The sequence below is a fragment of the Prionailurus bengalensis genome, chromosome D3, assembly GCF_016509475.1.
Source record: "Prionailurus bengalensis isolate Pbe53 chromosome D3, Fcat_Pben_1.1_paternal_pri, whole genome shotgun sequence".
In the NCBI taxonomy this organism is placed as follows: Eukaryota; Metazoa; Chordata; class Mammalia; order Carnivora; family Felidae; genus Prionailurus; species Prionailurus bengalensis.
Genome location: NC_057356.1, coordinates 23,680,764 through 23,701,905, shown reverse-complemented (window position 1 = coordinate 23,701,905; position 21,142 = coordinate 23,680,764). Strand labels below are relative to the sequence as shown.

Genomic DNA, 21,142 nt, shown 5'->3' with positions numbered 1-21,142 from the left:
GGATAAGTGACTTCCCCTCCAAATATCAGTTTCTACATATTAAATAAGAAAAAGAGACCTATACATAGCAAATGCATATCCTGTATGCCTTCCCACCACCTCCTGTATCTGGCAGGTATCTCACCAGTCTTAAGAAACTTTCCCTACTGAGTCTAGACACAGCCTCAGAATTTTCAGCACTACATCTGGTGGGAGTTGGCCTGTGAGGTGAAACATTTTTTCCCTCTCTGTTGACCTTGAAATATTTCTCAAACTCTTTCCAGTGCCAGCATTTTATGGTAATGGGGTTTTAATAGCCGAGACCTCTCTGCATTGACCAACTTAGGCTGGTTCTGGGTTGTTTGGGTCAATATTTCAATGACTTTGTACATTGGGTGGAGACGGGAAAGTTTTTTTGCTTTATGTGATTATAATGCTTAGCAAGGGTTGAAGAATGTGATGCTGTAGCCCACTGGCTTAGCAAAAAGTCTTTACTTGTGTGGAGAGGTTGGTTGGCATGTTCCAAAGCAATTAAGAGGTAGGAGAGCATGCACTCAACTTTGCCCTGACCTTCAGATCTTAGCTTGAAATTTCCAGATCCAGGTGCAGAATGTGGTACCTTTAGGCATGAAGATCAGGTTCTTCCAAGTAAATTTGGAATTAACTTGGACTCCATTCCTGGAAGATGTCTCTATTCTATGATATTACCACTATCCACTTAAAAATGGGTGCAAGAAAAATGCGTCCTCTTAATAGTATTACTGGAGTAGAAATCAGAACTGGGTTCTGTTCTTGGCATCACCGTTTACAAGCTGAGTGACTAAACATCTCAGAACCTCAGTCCTCCCACCTGTAAAATGGGAGTAATTGTACCTGTTCTATCTATCTGAGGTTCTGAGGGTCAAATGAGATTATATTGCAAAGGGCAATGCACGATACAGGATATGGAATTTTATAGGGACCATGGGGGACATTTTTATCATCTTGCACTCGGTCAAGGAACTAAAGATTTTGGAGTTCTTATGCATTGCTGGCAGGAATGTACATCAGGGCAACTTTCCAGAGGCAATATGAATCAAAAGCCTTAAAAATGTGCGTGCTTGCCATATACCCACTAGATTGGCTCAGATAAAAAAGGCACACAAGGGGCAACTGGGTGGCTCAGTTGGTACAGCATATACTCAGTCTGACTCTTGATTTCGGCTCGGGTCATGGGATGGAGCTCCACACCAGGCTCTGTGCTGAGCTTGGAGCCTGCTTACTATCCTCTCTCTCTCTCTCTCCCCCTGCCCCACTCCCCCCTTCTCTCTCTCTGAAAATTATAAAAAATTTTTTAGAAAATACACAAAAGTACCATCTCAGGCGCCTGGCTGGCTCAGTCTGTAGAGCATGTGACTCTTGATCTCCGGGTCATGAGTTTGAGCCCCACATTGGATATAGAGATTACTTAAAAAAAAAAAGTGCCACCTCAAAAAACTATATATCATCTAATTCCATTTACATAAAGTTGAAAAACAGGCAAAACTCCTTTGGGGTATCGAAGTCAGGATGCTGGTTACACCTACAGGGAAGGTAGGGCAAGGAGTAAGTATTAAGAGGGCTGCTGGTGAGGCAGGATAATGCTGTTTCTTGATTTAGTTTCTTAATTTAGTTCCACAGATATGTTCATTGTATAAAACTTTATCAAGCTGTGCGCTTAGGATTTTTGTACCTCTTGGAAAGCATATTAACCTTCAATAAAAAGTTTAGTAAATAATATTCATGCCCTGACCAGAAACTCTACTTTCTTTTTTTTTAATTAAAACTTTTTTTTTTTTTTTTTTTTTTTAGACTGAGAGAGTGCAAGTAGGGGAGAGGGGCAGAGGGAGAGAGAGAGAGTTTTAAGCAGGCTCCCTACTCAGTGCAGAGCCCAACACAGAGCTCAATCCCACCACCCTGGGATCATGACTTGAACTGAAATCAAGAGTAGGATGTTCAACCAACTGAGCCACTCAGGCGCCCCCAGAAACTTTATTTTCAAGACTTAATTTTTCAGGGGCACCAGACTGGCTCAGGTGGCAGGACATGTGACTCTTGGTCTCAGGGCTCTAATTTTGAGCCCCACATTGGGTGTAGAGATCACTTGAAAATAAAAAAAAATATTAAAAAAGAGTTAATTTTTTAAGCTAAAATATTTATTAAGCAAATATTGGTGATAACTAGCTTGGATTCAGAGGTGTGTCTCCTTGTTATAGTGTCTTTTTTTTTTTTTTTTTTTTAAGTAGTCTTCACTCCCAGCATGGGGCTTGAACTCCTAACCCTAAGATCAAGACCTGAGCTGAGATCAAGAGTTGGATGCTTGGGTCACCTGGGTGGCTTAGTTAAGTGTCTGACTTCAGCTCAGGTCATGATCTCACGGTTTGTGAACTTGAGCTCCACATTGGGCTCTGTGCTGACAGCTCAGAGCCTGGAGCCTGCTTTGGATTCTGTGTCTCCTTCTCTCTCTGCCCTTCCCCTGCTCATGCTCTGTCTCTCTCAAAAATAAATAAACATAAAAAAAAAAAAAACTTGGATGCTTAACCAACTGAGCCACCAGGCACCCCTCTATAGTGTCTTTTTTTTTTTTTTAATATAGTCACTACAGGTTTTTTTTCTTAGAATTTACTTGGTATATATTTTTCCCATCCTTTTAGTTTTTTATGAATTTTTATGATAAAATTTACCATATTAGCCATTTTGAATACACAATTAATTTGGTGCCATTAAGTACATTCACAATGTTGTACAGCAACCATCGCTATCCACTTCCAGAACATTTTCATCATCCCAAACCAAAAACCCTGTCCCCGTTAAGCAATGACTTTCGCAGCCCCTGGAAACCACTATTCATTCACTTTTCTGTCTCTGCAAATTTCTGTCTGTGTATGTGCCTATTCTAGGTACTTCACACAAGTGGAATAACATAAAGTTTGTCTTTCTGTGTTTGGCTTATTTCACTGTGCATGATGTTTTCACAGTTCATCCACATTGTAGCATGTATCAAGACTTAATTTTTTAAGGCTGCACAATATTCCATTGTGTGGCTATACCACATTTTGTTTTTCCATTCATCTGTTGAGAAACATTGGGTTGATCCACTTTTTGATTATTGTGAATAATGCTGCCGTGAATGTTGGTGTACAAATTCCTGCTTTCAATTCTTTTGCGAATGTACCTAGAGGTGGAATTGCTGATCATACAGTGATTTTATGCTTAACTTTTTGAGTACCTGCCAAACTTTTGTGCACATGCTGCAATTTTAAATTACCACAGGCAGTGCAAGAATGTTCCAATTTATCTACATCCTCACTGACACTGGTTATTTTATGTTTTTTGTTTTTGTTGGTCTGTCTTTGGGTTTGTTGTTTTTGGTTATGGCCAGACTATTGGGTAGGAAGTAGAATCTCATCATGTGTTTTTTTTTTAATGTTTATTTATTTGTTTTGAAGAGGGGGGAGGGCAGAGAAAGAGGGGGGAGAGAGAATCCCAAGCAGTCTGCACGCTGTCAGCACAGAGTCCGATGTGGGGCTCAAACTCATGAACTGTGAGATCATGACCTGAGCTACAGTCGGATGCTTAACTGACTGAGCCACCCAGGCATCCCTTTTTAATTTTATTTTTAAGTAATCTCTACATCTAACGTGGGGCTCAAACTTACAACCCTGAGATCAAGAGTTGCATGCTCTACCAAATGAGCCAACCCAGCCCCCAGTGTCTTTTTTTGTTTTAAACAGAAGATTTAAAGTTTGATTTGTCTCTTTTTTCCTTTATGGTATGACTTGTTTAAGAAATCTTTTCCTACTCCAAAGTCAAAACAATATTCATCTCTGTTTCCTTCAAAAACTTTTGAAGTTTTGCTTTTCAAGTTCAGGAATTTGACCTCCTTGGAATTGATTTGTGGGTATGTGGTGATGCAGGGGATCTCCCTCGTTTTCCTATTTGGATAATAAGTTGTCTGTTCACCAGATGCTCAGCAATCAGTGACATTGACTAATGTCATTCTCCTACTTAAAATTCTCCCGTGGCTCTCCAGTGCTGCAAGGGGAAGCTTGAGTCTTCTTGCCTCACTCTACTGGGCATTGCACAAACTCCCTCTTACCATCTTCCTGTGTGCCAACCAACCAGACTATTCCCTCCAACCTCCACTGGCTTTGTTCCTATACTACTTGGCATGTCCATAATCTTCTGGTCTCAGTTCTAGTTGTATTGGGTTGAATGGTGGCTCCTCCAAAGATATATCCACCCAGAATCTGTAAATTTGATCTTATCTGTTTTTTTAAATTTTATTTTAATTACAGTATAGTTGACATACATACAGTGTTATGTTAGTTTCAGGTGTGTAATATAGTGATTCAGCAATTCCATATTTAACTCAGTGCTCATCAAGGTAAGTGTACCCCCTTTTTTTTTACATGCACCCTTTTGTTTATTGCAGCATTATTTACAATAGCCAAGATATGGAATCCATCAATGGAAGTGCCCATCGATAGATGAATAGATAAAGAAGGCATGATGCACCCACACACTGGAATATTACTCAGCCATAAAAAAGAATGAGATCGGGGCGCCTGGGTGGCGCAGTCAGTTAAAGCGTCTGGCTTCAGCCAGGTCACGATCTCACGGTCCGGGAGTTCGAGCCCCGCGTCGGGCTCTGGGCTGATGGCTCAGAGCCTGGAGCCTGTTTCCGATTCTGTGTCTCCCTCTCTCTCTGCCCCTCCCCCGTTCATGCTCTGTCTCTCTCTGTCCCAAAAATAAATAAACGTTGAAAATAATTAAAAAAAAAAAAAAAAAAGAATGAGATCAAGGTAAGGGTACTCTTAATCCCCTCCACCTATTTCACCCCTCCCCCATCCACCTCCTCTCTGGTAACCCGTCTGTTTGTTTTTAGTAGTTAGGAGTCTGTGTTTCGGTTTGTCTCTTTTTTTCCCTTTGTTCACTTGTTTTGTTTCTTAGATTCCACATGAGTGAAACCAGTGGTATTTATCTTTCTCTGACTGACTTCTTTCACTTAGCATTATACCCTCTAGATTCATCCATGTTGTTGCAAATGGCAAGATTTAATTCTTTTTAATGGCTGAGTAATATTCCATTATATATATATGTATATATATTCTTTTACATTTTCTTTTTCCATTCATATTATGTATGTATATATTTCCATCCATATTACATTATATATATATTCCATTATATATATATGTTCCATTATGTATATATATATATTCCATTACATATATATTGATATATATATATATATATATATATTTCCATATATATACATATATTCTTTCACATTTTCTTTTTCCATTTATCTATCAATGAACACTGGGGCTGCTTCCATAATTTGGCAATTATAAGTAATGCTGCAATAAACATAGGAGTTCAGGTATCCTTTTGTTTTTTTCATGTATCCTTTTGAATTAGTGTTTTCATATTCTTTGGGTAAATACCCGGTAGTGTGATTACTGGGTCATAGGGTAGTTCTATTTTTAACTTTTTGAGGAAACTCCATACTGTTATCCACAGTGGCTGCCCAGTTTGTATTCCCACCAACAGTTCAAGAAGGTTCCTTTTTCTCCACATCCTTGCCAACACTTGTTGTTTCTTGTGTTTTTTATTTTAGCCATTCTGACAGGTGTGAGATGATATCTCGTTGAAGTTTTATTTGTCTTTTCTGGATGATGAATGATGTTGAGCATCTTTCCATGTGTCTGTTGGCCATCTGGATGTCTTCTTTGGAAAAATGTCTGCCCATTTTAGTTGGATTATTTGGAGTTTTTTGGCATTGAGTTGTACAAGTTTCTTATATATTTTGGATACTAATCCTTTATCAGATATGTCATTTGCAAATATCTTCTCCCATTCAGTGGGTTGCCTTTTAGCTTTGCTGTGCAGAAGCTTTTTATTTTGATGTAGTCCCAAGAGTTTATTTTTGCTTTAGTTTTCCTGGCCTCAGGAGACATATCTAGAAAAATGTTGTTATGGCCACTGTCAAAGAAATTACTGCCTATGCTCTTTCTGGGACTTTTATTGGGAAGAGGGTCTCTGCAAAGGTAACTAAGATAAGATTCTCAAGATGAGATCATCCTGAATTACCTGGGGGAACTTGAATCCAATAGCAAGTGTCCTTATAAGAAACTGAAGATGAAGAGACACACAGAGAGAAGAGAAGTCCATGCGAAGATGGAGACAGAGACTAGAGGGATGCAGTCAAGGGAACTCTTCAAGCCAGGGAACCCTAGAAGCCACCAGAAGCTGGGAGAGTCAAGGAAGGATCCTCCCCTAGGGTCTTTGGAGGGAGCATGGTCCTGGTGACACCCTGATTTCAGACTTCTGGTCCCCAGAACCGTGAGAGAATATACTGCTGTCACTGTAAGCCACCGAGTTTGTGGTAATTTATGATGGCAGCCCTAGGACACTAATATAAGCTGGAGTAGGGAGCCAGAAAGGCTGGGGGACAGGGAGCCTAGACTAGAGGGCTGGAGAAGATGAGGTAGGTCCAAATCCCCAGCCAGGAGGCAAGTTCACTCCCCCAGGCTGAGGAGGGGAGACAGCAGCCATAAATGTAAATCACAGGGCCACACTGGAGGGACCCTGGGCTCCCAGGATCCTCAGTGGAATGAGTGAATACACTCCAGACACCTTGAGATACCTCATTTACAGAAGAGAGAGGCCGTAGGGACCCCAAAGAGGCTCAGGGAGCACTGGGCAGTGAGGAAGTCGACATGTCGACTGCTGCGGTGGACCACAGAGGTGGAATAATCTCAAAGAGAAGCTAAGGGCTAGCCGAGCATGGCTGAAAGCAGGGTGGGGAAGGTCAAGAGGGCAACAAGGCAGGGGTAGATGCCAGCAGGCTAAAGGACAATTCTGGGACAGGGCAGGGGGAGGGCTCTCTGTGTCTTTGGGCTTCTTTGATCCCTGGGCCACTTTGGCAGGAACAGAGCCTTGAGCACCAATGGGGTCATGTCTGTTTAAACAAAATCAAACACTGGAGGTAAATTATTAACTCACTGAAGAAACAAACAGGAGTGTAGGCCATATCGCCAGCACCAGGAGCCTCGTGGAAGTTAAGAAGTCCTGCTTATCAGGAGTGGTTCCCCTAGGCTAGTCCAACTATGGCCTGAGAAACTTCTACGAGTGAGTCACGGTGCCAGGCTCTAGGAGAACAGATGCATAAAGACAGTCAGCATCGGCCCTCTGCTCCAAACTGGAGGTAATCAGAACTCACAGCCTCTCACTGTGCCCTCCACGGCCCATGCATCACCTCACATCATCCTCATGCTGATCCCCTGAGTTGTGCGAGGATTGCCTACATTTCATAGACCAGGAAACCCAAGCCCAGAGAGGGAGAGAACCTGTCCAGCCACACAGCTCCCCAGTGGTGGAGGAAGACAAAGGGTGTTGGCTTCAGCAAAAAGGAGGATGAGTTGTTAGGATTCAGGGTGTGTTTAGGAACCTCAGGATAGTAAGTAGAGCTGGGCCTCCTAGAAAACAGGGGTCAGGACCAGCAAAGCCATCATGGGGCAAGGTGGCCACTGTCCCCTTGTCTTCCTCTTTCTGGGATTGCTGAGTCTCCCAATTCTACTTTCCACTTATTTTGTTCTTCCCTGTCTTTTGGGGACAAGAGCAAGTGTTCTGGCATCAGAGTGGGATCCAGTCCTGGCCTCACTATTTATTACCTCTGTGACCTCAGGCAAGCCACTTCCTCCCCACTTCCCCACCTATAAAATGAGGATTCTATGGTCCCTGTGTGGGGATCAAAGGAGAAAACATGCACAAAGGCCTAGGCATAGTGCTGGGTGCATTATAAATGCTCAATATTGGTGTTGTTGTTATCATTTTGCATGATAGGAAATAGCCTCCCCAGCCCTCTTGGCTTTAGCACTACCCATCAACTTACTAGCACCCGGCTCTGACTTCTTCAGCCAGAGAACCAACCACAGTAAGGGAGAGTGGCAGGGTCCTTTTGTTCACGCACAGTCTTGGGTGTGTGGGGGCTAGTTTTAAGAAAAGTGGATTCAAGAAGCTGAGCAGACTAAAGGGTTTCTGTTATAGAAATCTCCACTGCAAGGTCTTGTGATCAGAAAACTGATTGGCCAACTTTCCAGCGCCCTCCATCATGATCCCTTTGGGTATAGGGGGAGGGCAGTCAAGCTGGGGGAAGAGCAGGATGAAGGCTTAAAGGTGGGAAAAGGTCTGCTGGCTGCTCACCTATGGGCCATGGAAAGTACAGAAGGGGCAGGAAGGATGGTGTGAGGCCCCATCAGGAAAAACCTTGAATGTCAGGACTTTATTTTGGCATAGACTCAAGAGCCATTCATTCATTTAGCAAATATTTATCGTGTGCCAACTGTATGTAAGGCGTTTTGCCAGGGATTACCTACCAAAGCAAAAGGCATGGTTCTTGTCCTGAAGGAGTTGAATGGTTTATAGGAGGAAACAGACAGAAATGGATGCATGTTGGGCAACAGGATCCAGATTCTAAAAGAGATCTGCTTAAGGTGCCACAGGAGCAGGGGGAGAAGCATCTGCCCACCCAGGGGTGGGGAGCCAGGCAAAGAGAAGGCAATGGCTGCATCTGATTTTGCTTTGGTGGGTTCTGCCTGCCCAGCATCCATTCAACCATTCCTAAGAGGAAACAGTCAGCCAATCTCTCTCCATGTGGTTAAAAGGGACTGACCCCAGTCTGTCCTGCTTGGGAGAAGGGCAAATGAGCCAGGTCTAGTCAATCAGCATATCCCATCGCCTTGGCTAAAGTGATTGGTTCAGTGAGATGTGTCAACCAATTCTGGCCAATGAGAGTCAGTGCATGACTTGGGTTGGGGCTGAGAGGAAAGAAGCTCTCTCTTCCCTGGGAGTGTTGGCAGGATGGATAATATGAGCCTGGAAGAGAGGGGCCAAGGTGTAGAAACCAAGAAAAATGACATCTCAGAGGCAAGTGGAGTGGAGAGCTGGAGAGAAAAGACACTAACAAACATCCTTTGAGCCCCTGGACCAGCTCCTGGGTATCCTTGGACCTTGAAGTTATGTAAGTCATTAAATTCCCTTCTTTGGTTAGGGCAGGTTTGAGTTGAATTTCTGTTGCTGTGAGAGAAAAGATTCAATCAGTCTCTCTCCCAGCCCAGACTTCCAGTTTTCTTATTGTCAAACAATTCTGGTAACAGTTTCTTCTGTACATTCCATATGTTGTGAATCATTAAAGTCCACTCATTTGGACTCTTATGTAATATTTCATCGCATGGATATGTCAGATGTTACTCATTTCGTTCTTCTGTGGATGGGCATTTGGGCTCTTTCCTAGTTTTTGCTCTTGTGAATAGGGCTTCTCTTGACATACGGTACATGTCTTACTTACAATAGCCTGTGGGTTAGTTTCAAGGTCCTAGTTTTCAATTTGGATGATAGGATCATGGGTGTTATTATATTATTAAAAATAATTAACTAACCAACTAAATGAAAGTGGGCCAATGATGTGTGTGTCATGACTAACCTAATTCCATTCATGTGGAGTTCAGAGAGAAACTGGAAAATACTATATATATGCTGTGATGTACCCTGTATTTTGTGTGTAGCAACAGGTCTTGGACCTCTTACTATACTGGCACATAGAGATCTCTTTCATTTTTAACTGTTGCAGAATATTCTGCTAATGGACATCTCTTTATTTATTTATGTTTAAGATTTTACTTTTAAGTAATCTCTACACCCAACGTAGGGCTCGAACTCACAACCCCAAGATTGAGAGTCACATGCTCTATTGACTGAGCTAGCCAGGTGCCCCACAACATATCATAATTTAAATGTTTAAGCATTCTATCATGGAAAATTTCAAACATATACAAAAGAAGGCATGTGGTATGACGGAGTTCCATGTATCCAACAGCCAGCTTCAGTAATTATCAACATCTGGCTAATCTTGTTTCGTCTCTACACACACCCATACTCCCTCCCCCACCGTGTCTATTTTAAAGCAAATCTAGGCTTATTATATGACTGTCCATAACTTCTCCTCTGTTGGGGTTGCAGGTTGTTACCACTCTGTGGCTTCTGTGAACAGTGATGAAATGAAGGTCCCATATAAATAAATCTTTGCATGCAGGTATAAAAGAAACTGAAGAATAAGCTTATATTAGTGAACTTGTTTGATCTAAAGGGCAGATGAAAAAAAAAAAAAAAAAGAGAGAGACAAACAAAAACAAAACCGAAATCAAAGAATGGATGAATTCCACATTCGGACAGAATTTGCCTGGCTGTCCTCCGAAAGAGTTGCCCAGTTCATACTTTGCATCAATTCTTTGGTATTTTTCAAATTTCAGTCTCATTATTGCTTCATTTTGGGCTACTCTTTCTTTCTTCCTTTCTTTCTTTCTTTCCTTCCTTCCTTCCTCCCCCTTCCCTCCATCTCTCTTTTTCTTTCTTTTTTTCTTTCTCTTTCTTTCATTGAACTATAGCTGACACACGGTGTTACATTAGTTTTGGATGTACAATATAGTGATTCAACAACTCTATATCCTACGCTATGCTCACAAGGGTAGCTGACCATCTGTCACCATGTATTCAACCATACATTCTGTAACTGGAAGCGTGTATCTCCCACTCCCCTGTACACATTTTGCTTCCTGTTTCTTGATTTTTCTCTTTTCTCTTAGATGGAAACAGGGAAGATGCTCAGAACAAGGAGAGCAGTAAAGCCACTCTCACAGCTGTTCTTGGGAAGGGATTGTCAACTTCTTGGTAGCTGGTGGCTGTGGCTTCCAAAAGCCTCAGGGCTTTAGCTGACTAAGGTGGGAAAATGTGGCACTGCAACAAGCCAGTGCCCCTTCCCCCAAACAAATAAAGCAAACTTGTGGGATGTATTTTTTCCACATCGCATCTGTGTCCAGTGTTTAATTGTTCCAGACAGCACCTGCTTATAAATTAGAATGTAGAAGCTAGAGAAGGCTGTGCTGGATAATTTTTATTGATCTAAGGTTCGGGATCTTGATTTTCTCAGCCATCATGTGAACAACTATGTTATATAATCTCTAGGGCGTCTTCTAGCAATAAAATGCAAGGCCTCTCTGAATCCTACATCATATTTGGAGATTACAGTTTTGTTGCTTTCTAAATAAGAGTTTATTTCTTCTAAGTGTTCTCAAGTTGAAATAAGGAACTTTAGTCTGAGTATTCATTCATTCATCTATCCATTCACTTAATATATTGAACATGTCTTTATTGGAAATCTTTGGTTTTAGAATTCTTTCTCATTTTTCTTGATTAGAAAAATTTGTGGCAGGAGGAGAAGGTCTGAAGATCTCAAGATAAAATTATGTTTGACTCAATTGCTTTTAGTAAAATTTGGGTTTCTTGACCTACTTTGATTTCAGACTTTCAGAGATTTCAGAGTTGGTTTTATGGTGTATGTGTCTGTTTATTCCCTATTGCCACTGAAGCTGTCATTGAACGAGTTGACTTCGCTGTTATATTTGTCTGGAGTCTTTTGTTATAAGGGTGGATCCAGGGGCTCCAATGATGAAACCAAGTATCTTCCCTCTTCTTGCTTGTCTCCTCTCAGATTATCTCTACTTCTCTTCTATAGCAGCAGTGTTTTCCAGATGGTTGGGGGAAAGTACCCACAAATAGCTTAAATTTACCTAATCCTGCGGTTTCAAATCCCATAGGAGAAGACAAACCTTCTCTCTCCCAGTTTCCAATGGATCAAAGTTCAGAGAAGACTCTGATTGGCCTTGCTTTGGTCACATATCTACTTCTGAACATATTGTAGCTAGGGGAGCAGAGTACTTTGATTGGTAATTTGGGGTCACATGCCTCTGTGATTGACAGCCCCAGAGAGATGAGGTCAGCTAGGAAGTGGTGATCACCCTTAGGAAGGGATGCTGAATCAACAATTTCTGTTCATTACCATCTCCCCTCAAATGGGTGTTGCTTTCTACCTAGCATGAATGGAGTGTAGCTTTCCACATTCTCATCCATTCTCTCTTCTCTCCTGTTAACTCACCTCTGTGCTAAGCTACCCTGTCCTGTACAGCTGGACAAAAGCAAGTGATTAGTCATTATTTTCTTCTAGTGTTTTATCTCAGCCTTTTTTTTTTTAATTTCAAATAGAGGTATAATCAATGCAACCCGTCTTATCTTTCAAAGCTCTAATGACCCCTCATCTGCTATCAGCCTTTCGTGGTCAAGTAGGCATGTGATTACATTTCCACTTCAGTTAAATACTGCATCCTGAAGGCAGGTGCCTCTTGTGGTTTAGGGTACTGCCCGCCACCCCCCCCCCCCCAACTGTCTCCTTTATATTGTGCAGTATTTACACTTCTCAGATCTTGGAATCCACCCTACCAATCTAGCCATGATAGTTTTACGACCTGGTCCAATCAGCATCTACTTTGTCAGACTCCTCTTCTGTGTCTTCTGGACCAACAAATGGCCTATGGATGTGCTTATTTGGCCCCACCTAGCAATAAAAATTTTTTAAATCTGTTGTAAACTTCTTAAAAACCAGAAGATGCTAAAAATATACCTGGTTTTTTGCTTCTTTTGAACAAATCACAAGATCTGTGAATCCTGGACCCACATTCCCCAGAGCAACAATGTGTGGTAATAGCCCTCTGGATGGACCATGTATTCTGAGGCCACCGCTCCCAAGATATCCCTGCCCGAGGCCCCTTTGCCATTTACCTTCTCACTGGGGGTTATTTTAGCTTACACCTGGCCACCTCACTCAGTCACATTCCCTGCATGGCCCCTGGAGCATTGTTTGAATTTGTGACTCCTGGTTGGGTGGCCATTGCAAATCAGGGACAGGTTGAAGCAGGGTTTAAACCACTGATGAATCCGGGCCCAGATTGGCCTTCTGCCTCAAGGCTCAAAGTAGACATAGATTGATGGTATACTTCAAAGGTGGAAGAGACACTTCTAAGAGTTTTGAAAGCATTGCCACTACTTGTCTGTAGAATATCTATTGTACCTTTCAAGAGAATTATATGATGTTTAAATACAATCAATGAAAGTTTACAGAAAGAGATATAAATACTGTGGAAGAATGCTAGCAAGTTTCAAATTTGAATCACCTTAACGAAGCAAGAGGAGTTTAAAACTCGCAGAATTACTTTGTAAAAGAAAGTGCTTTCTATCATCACGCTGTAGGATTTCTCTGTCCCATACAGTAATAAGTGTTTGCAGAAGGAGGGAAGAAAGGAAAGAAACTACTTGGTTACAGGGATTGGCTCATCCAGTATTTTTAAATTTAGTTTTTATTTGCAAATAATTAGAAGAAGAAGTTGCAAAAGTAGTACTGAGAGGTCCTGTGTTAGTTTTCCGTAACGCTAGCATCTTCCATAACTATAGGCCAATCCCTTTTCGTATTCCAGTGACACGTAGTAGGTGTTCAGTCAAGTTTATTGAATGAATATGTTTGCATATAGAACATGAATGTTACCATCTATTGATTTAGTAGGCCAGTCTATTTTATTACCTTTGAATAAGTAGCATATGCTCATGGAGCTAATTCAATAGGTACAAAGGGTATACAGGGAAAAAAAATAGGTCTCCCTCCTTTCCCTGCCTCCCAGTCACCCAGATGCCTCTTCAGAGGCAACTGTTTATTCATTTCTTATGTCTCCTTCTACACATAGTTAATGTTTGCAAACCTTCATGAATATGTTGTCTACTTACCCACTCCCATCTATTGTATCATAGCATATACACATCTTTTTCACTTAGCAGTATATATTGAAGATCATTCAATATAAGTTCTTTATTTTTTTATGTTTTTAAATTTATTTTTGAAAGAGAGAGAGAGAGAGATGGAGCATGAGTGGGGAAGGGGCAGAGAGAGAGAGGGAGACACAGAATCTGAAGCAGGATTCAGGCTCTGAGCTGTCAGCACAGAGCTGGACATGGGACTTGAACTCGCAGACTGCAAGATCATGACCTGAGCTGAAGTGGGATGCTTAACTGACTGAGCCATCCAAGCACCTGGTTCTTTATTTTTTAAATGGCTATTCAACATGGGTTCTCTTATATGTTAAGTGAGTATACCATAATTTATTTAACTAATTCCCTACTGATGGACATTTAGGTTATTTCTTGCCTTTTATTATTAAAAACAATACTGCAGTGAATATCCATGTCTGTTTTTATTTAGCACAGATATAGTTTCTTTAGGTACTAAAGGATACTTCCCTATTTGGTTCTTTCTTTCTTTCTTTCTTTCTTTCTGTTCATTTTTGAGAGAGAAACCGAGCACAAGCGGAGGAGGGACAGAGAGAAAGGGAGACACAGAATCTGAAGCAGGCTCCTGGCTCTGAGCTGTCAGCACAGAGCCTGACGTGGGGCTGGAACCCACGGACTGCAAGATCATGACCTGAACTGAAATCGGATGCTTTACCAACTGAGCCACCCAGGTGCCCCCCTATTTGGTCATTTAAATACAACTTCGATGGCAGAAAGTTTCCCAAAGCTTTGTGAGGTTTTTGGCCTAAGTCAATGAGATTTACCAAAGATCTGGCACCTTTAACTGATACTGATGCACCTGTTCTTGGTTATTTTCATCTGAGCTGCGTCTGATAAGCAGAGAAGAGCACAAGATAAGTTACTCTCAGGATGGCCTAACTAGGGATGTTCCACGAAAAATAATGAATGAGTACTACTTCTCTTCACTCCTATCACTTGATTCACTTACCCTAGCCAATGGGTCTTATCTCTCATTTGAAGTTATTTCCCATCTCCCCTCACTGCCCATCAGATTTTGGTGAAATTTCATTACTCAGTAAGTATCTCCATTTCTAAACAGCTTTACACTGGTGAGAGATGAATTGTGTTACCTTTGTGTTGCTGGCCTGTGTTTAATTAACGATGTATTTCTTTTAAGCAGAGTTTTAAATATTGAAGCCAGTTTCTTTTTTGACCCTTGTCTGGGTTTTCTTTATTGCAATCCTTAAGAGGAAGGATTGCTGCCCTTCTCCACATTCAGAATTTATTTTGGTCCCATGAAGTCCGGTGCTCCTAAACAGCTGTTAGTTAACAAGCTGCCCCAAATGTCCTGGAAAATGGGAGGGATACAAAACGATGAGCTTATCACTCATTCATTTAGTCATTAATTCATGCAACAAATATGTATTGAGTGCCTACTCTGGGCCAGGCAGCCTTGGCCTAAGTCAGTGACCAAGACAAGATCCTTGCCATTATAGAGTTTGTTCTCTGGCATGTGTGTATGTGGGGCGTGGAAGAGAGACAAAAATAAATAAGCAAATTATTTCGTATGTTAGAAGGTGATAAATGCCAGGGGGGTGGCCGACTAAGGGAGATAGGGATTTGGGGATGGGGACACACTACCATTTTAAATAGAGCAGCCTGGGTACTGAGGGTGTGAGCCTTCAAAGAGTAGAGAATATCCTTACACAGTATCCCGTGTGTATATGTGTGTGTGTGTGTGTGTGTGTGTGTGTTTGCATGAAAATACCACTAAAGACTTTGAATTTTTTTAACAACTGTATTGAGATATAATTGGCATATGATTAAATTCATCATTTTACAGTGTATAATTCAGTGGGTTTTAGTATATTTACAGAGTTGTGCAACCATCAGCATTATCTAATTCCAGAACATTTTCATCACCCCCGAAAGAAACCCATTAGCAGTCACTACCCATTCCTGCCTCCCTTCAGCCTCTTGGCAACCACTAATTTACTTTCTGTCTCTGTAGATTTGCCTATTCTGGACATTTCATATAAATGGAATCACACACTATGTGGTCCTTTGTGACTGGCCTCTTTCACTTACCCTAATGTTCATTCATGTTGTAGCTTGTATCAGTACTTCATTCCATTGTATGGATATACTGTTTTTGTTGACTCATTCATCAGTGGATGGTAACCTTGAATTTTAAATATTGCAGTTGTCATGGGTGGGCTGTAGTAATTGACTTCCCTTTTAATGACTGGACTGTGCCACCTCTGGGGAGATTTCAGGACTGATGTTGCCCAGATCCAGCCGGCACCGGTTAGGCTTGATTCTGAGGAAACTAAGAGGCTGCTGTATATGCAAAGCCCTGCTTTCCCAGGTGCCTCCCTCCTAAGCAGAAACTCTGGGTGGTCCAAATGCGGCAACGCAGATCCATGGGTTTTTTCATGTATTTTCTATTCCACATTTTGAAAATATTTTTTCTATTTTAAAATGTAACCTTGGTAAGTTGTTTATTCAAGACAATGCTCAATGAGTTTTCTTTTCTTTTCGTCTTTTTAATATTTTGGGTGTGGTAGCAAGTAGAAGCAGATCATCCTAACCAAATATTTGCTAATATCTGAACAAAGCCAGTTTGCTGAAAGAAAGAAAACTCCACGGGGGAAGTGGGAATTGAATCCCAGTTTTGAGGGGTTCGATTCTCATAGGACTAGATGACGAAGAAATAGGCATGCTCCAAAGAGGAGCAGGTTGTTGAAAGTTTATCTTCTGGGAGGTTGGGGACCCCTGGGACCTGGAGCATGTCTTTGGTACATTAATTTGGCAGCCATCATTCTGTGCATAAAGAGTGATGGTGTTGGAATCCTCTGGCCTTCTGCACACGGATAGACTCAGTTTCAGAACCCCTCTGGGGGCTGTTTGAGTTACAGTCTCTGGGGCTGCAGAAAGATGAACTCCATCAGAATCCAACGGCTAAAAGCCTCCCCTCGCTGCCCCCCACCACCAAACAGTTGAGAGTAACTGTCTTAGTGACACCGGTGCAGAACCACACGCTGCCCTGCAAGGCTGAGTTGCAAATGGCCCTGACCCGCGGGGGCTTCTCATTCGATCCCATTCGAGGTGGGGGTGAGAGTGGAGAGCCGGGTGCGGGCTCCCAGGAACTGTGGATTGGGGTCGCAGAGCCGGGAAGGACAAGGCCCTAACTACCACACCGGACCAGGAGGCGTGGGGCCTCCAGAGAGAATGCAGTCGCGGGTGAGCAGGATGCTGTCCGGGTTCCCGCCGAACTCTGGCAACCGTAAGGAGAAATGTCTGCCGCCGAGGGCGGAGCGCGGACGAAGGGGTGGAGCTAGAGCGTTAGGGCGGAGCGAGGGCGAGGGGGCGGGGTAGGGACGGTGGGGAGGGGGCGGAGCGAGGACGATGGGGCGGAGCAAGACGGTGGGCGGTGGGCGGGGCGAGAACAATGGGGTGGGGCGCAGGCGGCGAGGGGCGGGGCGGGGCGAGGGGGCGGGGCGAGCTCGGGGGCGTGTCCGGCCGTCGGGCCGCCCCCCGCCGCGCCTGCCCCGCCTTCCCGCTCCCCCCCGGCGGCCGCGGCGGTCGAGTGCGGGGAGGGAGGGGAGAGCGGGTCACGACGTTGCCGGGGCGGGGATAACCCCTCACGTGGAGCAGATGAAAGGGCCGCGGCGCGACGGCCGGGGGAGCCGAGCCGAGCCTGCGACCCACAAAGCCGCCGCCGCCGCCGCGATGGGGCTGTGAGGCGTCCGCCCGCGCTCGGTCCTCCGCCGGCCCGCGACTATGCTCGGCCGCGCCCGCCCTCCGCGCCCTCCCGCCGCAGGACCATGAGGCCGCGCTCGGGCGGGCGCCCAGGGGCCCCGGGCCGCCGCCGCCGCCGCCTCCGCCGCCGCCCCCGCGGCCCCCGCGGCCGCCGCCTGCCGCCGCCGCCGCCGCTGCCGCTGCTTCTCGGGCTGCTGCTGGCGGCCGCGGGGCCCGGCGCGGCGCGGGCCAAGGAGACGGCGTTTGTGGAGGTGGTGCTGTTCGAGTCGAGCCCGAGCGGCGACTACACCACCTACACCACCGGCCTCACGGGCCGCTTCTCGCGGGCCGGGGCCACGCTCAGCGCGGAGGGCGAGATCGTGCAGGTAGCTGCCCGCCGCCCGGGCCCCGCGCCGCCACAAGATGGCTCCGGGGGCTGCGCCCGCCGACCCCGCCGCGGGCTGGCGGGCGGGCGGGCGGGAGGGGCGGCGAGGAGGCCGGCGGCATCCTTCCCCGGCCGGCGGGCGGGACGCGGCCTCCGGGGCGCCGCAGCGGGGGGCGAACGCACGTGGGGGCTTGGCCTCCTGCGGGTACGGGGGGAGCGGGAGGGAGACCCCGGGTCTGGTACCCACGTTGGGACGGCCCCCCTTGGGCCGGTTGGGCATTCGATTTGCCTCAGGTGGAAGTCCTGGAACTACCTGTTGAATGCCAACTTTGGGAAGATGAGCGATGAAGGATGGGGTGGCTTGTTTCAGGTTGCAGGCTTTGCTTTCCATCCCTGCACGTTCTTTTTGGGAGTAGCCAAGGTTTGTCTGAGAGGCTGTACACCATTAGGTTCTTTTCTGGAACCTGCCGCCAGCCTCACTCACCTGGGCGCTGACCTCCCTGCAGGGCTGTGGACGAGCAGCGGCAGGCAAGGAAAGCAGGGGGAGCTGGCCGGAGAGTGGGGATCGCGAGTGCCCTGGAGTGGCCGTAGAAGGCAGCCTTCGCTGCGTGCCTCGGATTACAGAGGGTGGGAGGGAGACTGCCTGCCCGCTCCTGGGCCAAGGACTTCTGCGGAGGGCCTGGAAATGGGGAGACAGGGTCGCTCACTGACAGGGCCTCCCCACCTCTCATTGCTCCCAATGAGAGAGGTCTGTGTCCAAAGGAAGCTGGCTGGGGAGAGCTTTAAGCTGTGCCTACACTTTGGAGGTGGGGCCGAGCTGAAGCCTCTGCGGTCGCTGAGCTGGGTAGATGCCTTCCCGCTTCCTTGGCTATGATTTTATCAACTTGTTAGTAGACTGCCAGCCCACTTAGGGCGGTTAATATGCATGCCTCGGATGCGGGCGATTTGAAATGGTTGGCTTGTTTTGGAGCCTTTTTGGAGGCGATGGGGTGTCTGCAGACTTCTAAGCTTTGGGCCTTCTGTGCTTTACTCTTGGATGAGTTATGAATGAAGAGAAGGGAAGCGTATGGATGATTGCATAGCAGCTTCTTCCTTTCTCCTCCCGCCGTGCATACTCAGAGCCCTAGGTGGGTAGGCAGGGAGCTGTGCAACTTGGCTCCTTAGAGGTGTGTCCTCTAAGCTGGGGGAGGCATCCCTGCCAAGCGATTAATCAGCAGCCTTGCCTCACAGAGCTCTTATCCCCATCTTAAACTTCTGCAGGGTAAATAAAAGGGGAAACACATGTTTGAGTCCTGTGACTACGTATGTTAAAGGCTTTTGCACTTTTTTCCTTGCTAATGTTATAATTATGGCCTTTAGTTTATAAGCTTTAGAGAAGATGGTCTGTTGAAGATTCCTACACATTTCAGTTGCAGCCTTCAAGAATAGTTTGGATCTTAAAGCTTGCTCCTTGTAACTCCTCTTTGAGGCTTTCAGTGTGCCTTGATGGCTTTAGAAATGTTTGATTTACAGCCTTCTAAGAGAAAAGATGTTTTAATGTGGCACTTCACTACTTGAAGGAGACTTTTGAAGTTTGTGATTTTTATCTGCAGTGTTTTAACTTATACTCTTTCTCCACCGTAGTTTGTCTGGCTGGCTCTCCATTATGGGTAGTGCTGTGCTTTGGAGATAATCTTGGGTTCACCATTTAATACAAAATTAGCAGTTTAAACACACCGTTTGTAGCTATTTTATCCTTGTGAGTAGAGAGAATGTGTGAATTTGGCAGAAGGAATCTATTCCCTTTTGAATCTTTTTGAAGTGCTTATCTCTTTTGTAGTCCATTAGCCTAGCCAAAAAAAAAAAAAAAAAAAAATTCAGTCAACAATTGCTAAGTAAAGAAAAATGACTTAAATGGTATTTAATAAGTTGACCTCTTAAGCAATCACTAATAGGTGTCCTTAATTCCTTTATAACTGCACAGTGTTGGTGAGTTTATCTGAGCTGTCTGAATAGTCATTTCTTGGTGTTCTCCATATCTTTAATAACTTTATTGCAGGGGCCTACTCGCTGAACCTCATGGGTGCCCAGATGGAGGGAACTCAGCATGGCTTTCAGGGCTGTGTGTATACAGAGGCTGGCATGTTTTTATTAGTTATTTGAATACTGCTTGACTGAAGTAACTGGTGTGGCCCCTGTCAGCCCTGAAAAATGTTTTTGTAAGGAAAGCTGGTGTTTCAGGACTGCTGAGAGGGAATGTAACATTTTGTATGAAAAATGACAATGTAGAAGGAACACATTGGTGTTCAGCTTCAGATTAATCATGTTTTCTAAGCGACTTGTTGAACTTTTCAAACCTCCTTTTATTTACTGTCTTAAAATAACCCTGCGTGATTTGCTATTTAATATTTTATGGTCTTCAGAGCAGAGTTCATTCTCCTATAACTAAAACCTAATAGCAGCATTGCAACATGGCGTTTTGTTTTTTCCAGTGGGGTTCGGTAGCATTGTTGTTCATGGTTAAGGGGAAAAAAAGATCTGTTTGGGAGTCTCTTTACTTTAAGTGTTCTAAGATAGGAAATTGGTTTGTTACTGTTTTTCCCCCTCCCTATTATATACAGTGACAGGAGATACCTTGTCACAGTCTGGTTTGCCCCAGATACTTCTAATTAGAGTACCTGTTTGGTCATTTGCATGGAAGGGGAGGGGGAGACTGGGTTAAGAGAGTGTGTGTGTGTGTGTGTGTGTGTGTGTGTGTGTGTGTGTGTGTGTCAGTGTCAGAGCGAGATAGTAATTCAAACCTTGGGATTAGTCACAGGATTCTTGGTTCTCTGCTTGTGCGTTTTAGGCTTAAATAACTTTCCCAAGGTCACCAGTGTGCTCTGTTGAGAAGAGAGATTTTTTTTTTTTTTGACATCTTCATCTGTGAAAGCTGTGAAAACAGTATGTGGATATGAAATGCTATTAATTATATTATTCATGCAGCATTGAAATCCATTTGCTTGTGTAAGAATGTCAGGCATACAGTCTGAATGCTGGAGGAATTAATTACAGCCCTGTCATTCTAAAGTGTGGAACTTTAAAGGGTTCTTAGATATATTGATACATATTTCATCTTTGAACCAATTTGTTGCTATTATGAGATCATTATCTGAAACTTTCAGACTTGGCTGTGCAACTCACATGGTTAGCGATGTTAAATAAAGGCCTGATTAAACACTGGCTGGTGGTATCTGGATTGGTTAAACAAACAAAGAAAATTTGCATCGCTAGAGATGAAAGATTGTTTTAAAGTGGAAATGCATTTTTTTCCCTTGAAGTCAAATATTTAGAAAGGCTTGAGAA

At 44.2% G+C, this 21,142-nt stretch overlaps 1 protein-coding gene across 1 annotated transcript in view; it reads left to right on the top strand.

Annotated features, from left to right (window-relative positions):
- The first annotated feature begins 17,221 nt into the window (after positions 1–17,221).
- The window catches only part of ZNRF3 (zinc and ring finger 3), a 158,222-nt gene continuing 154,301 nt past the window's right edge, over positions 17,222–21,142 (top strand). Inside the window, 1 exon segment of the mRNA XM_043558025.1 lies at positions 17,222–17,819. Within this exon segment, the coding sequence (XP_043413960.1) occupies positions 17,520–17,819 (300 nt within the window). The 5' untranslated portion in view covers positions 17,222–17,519.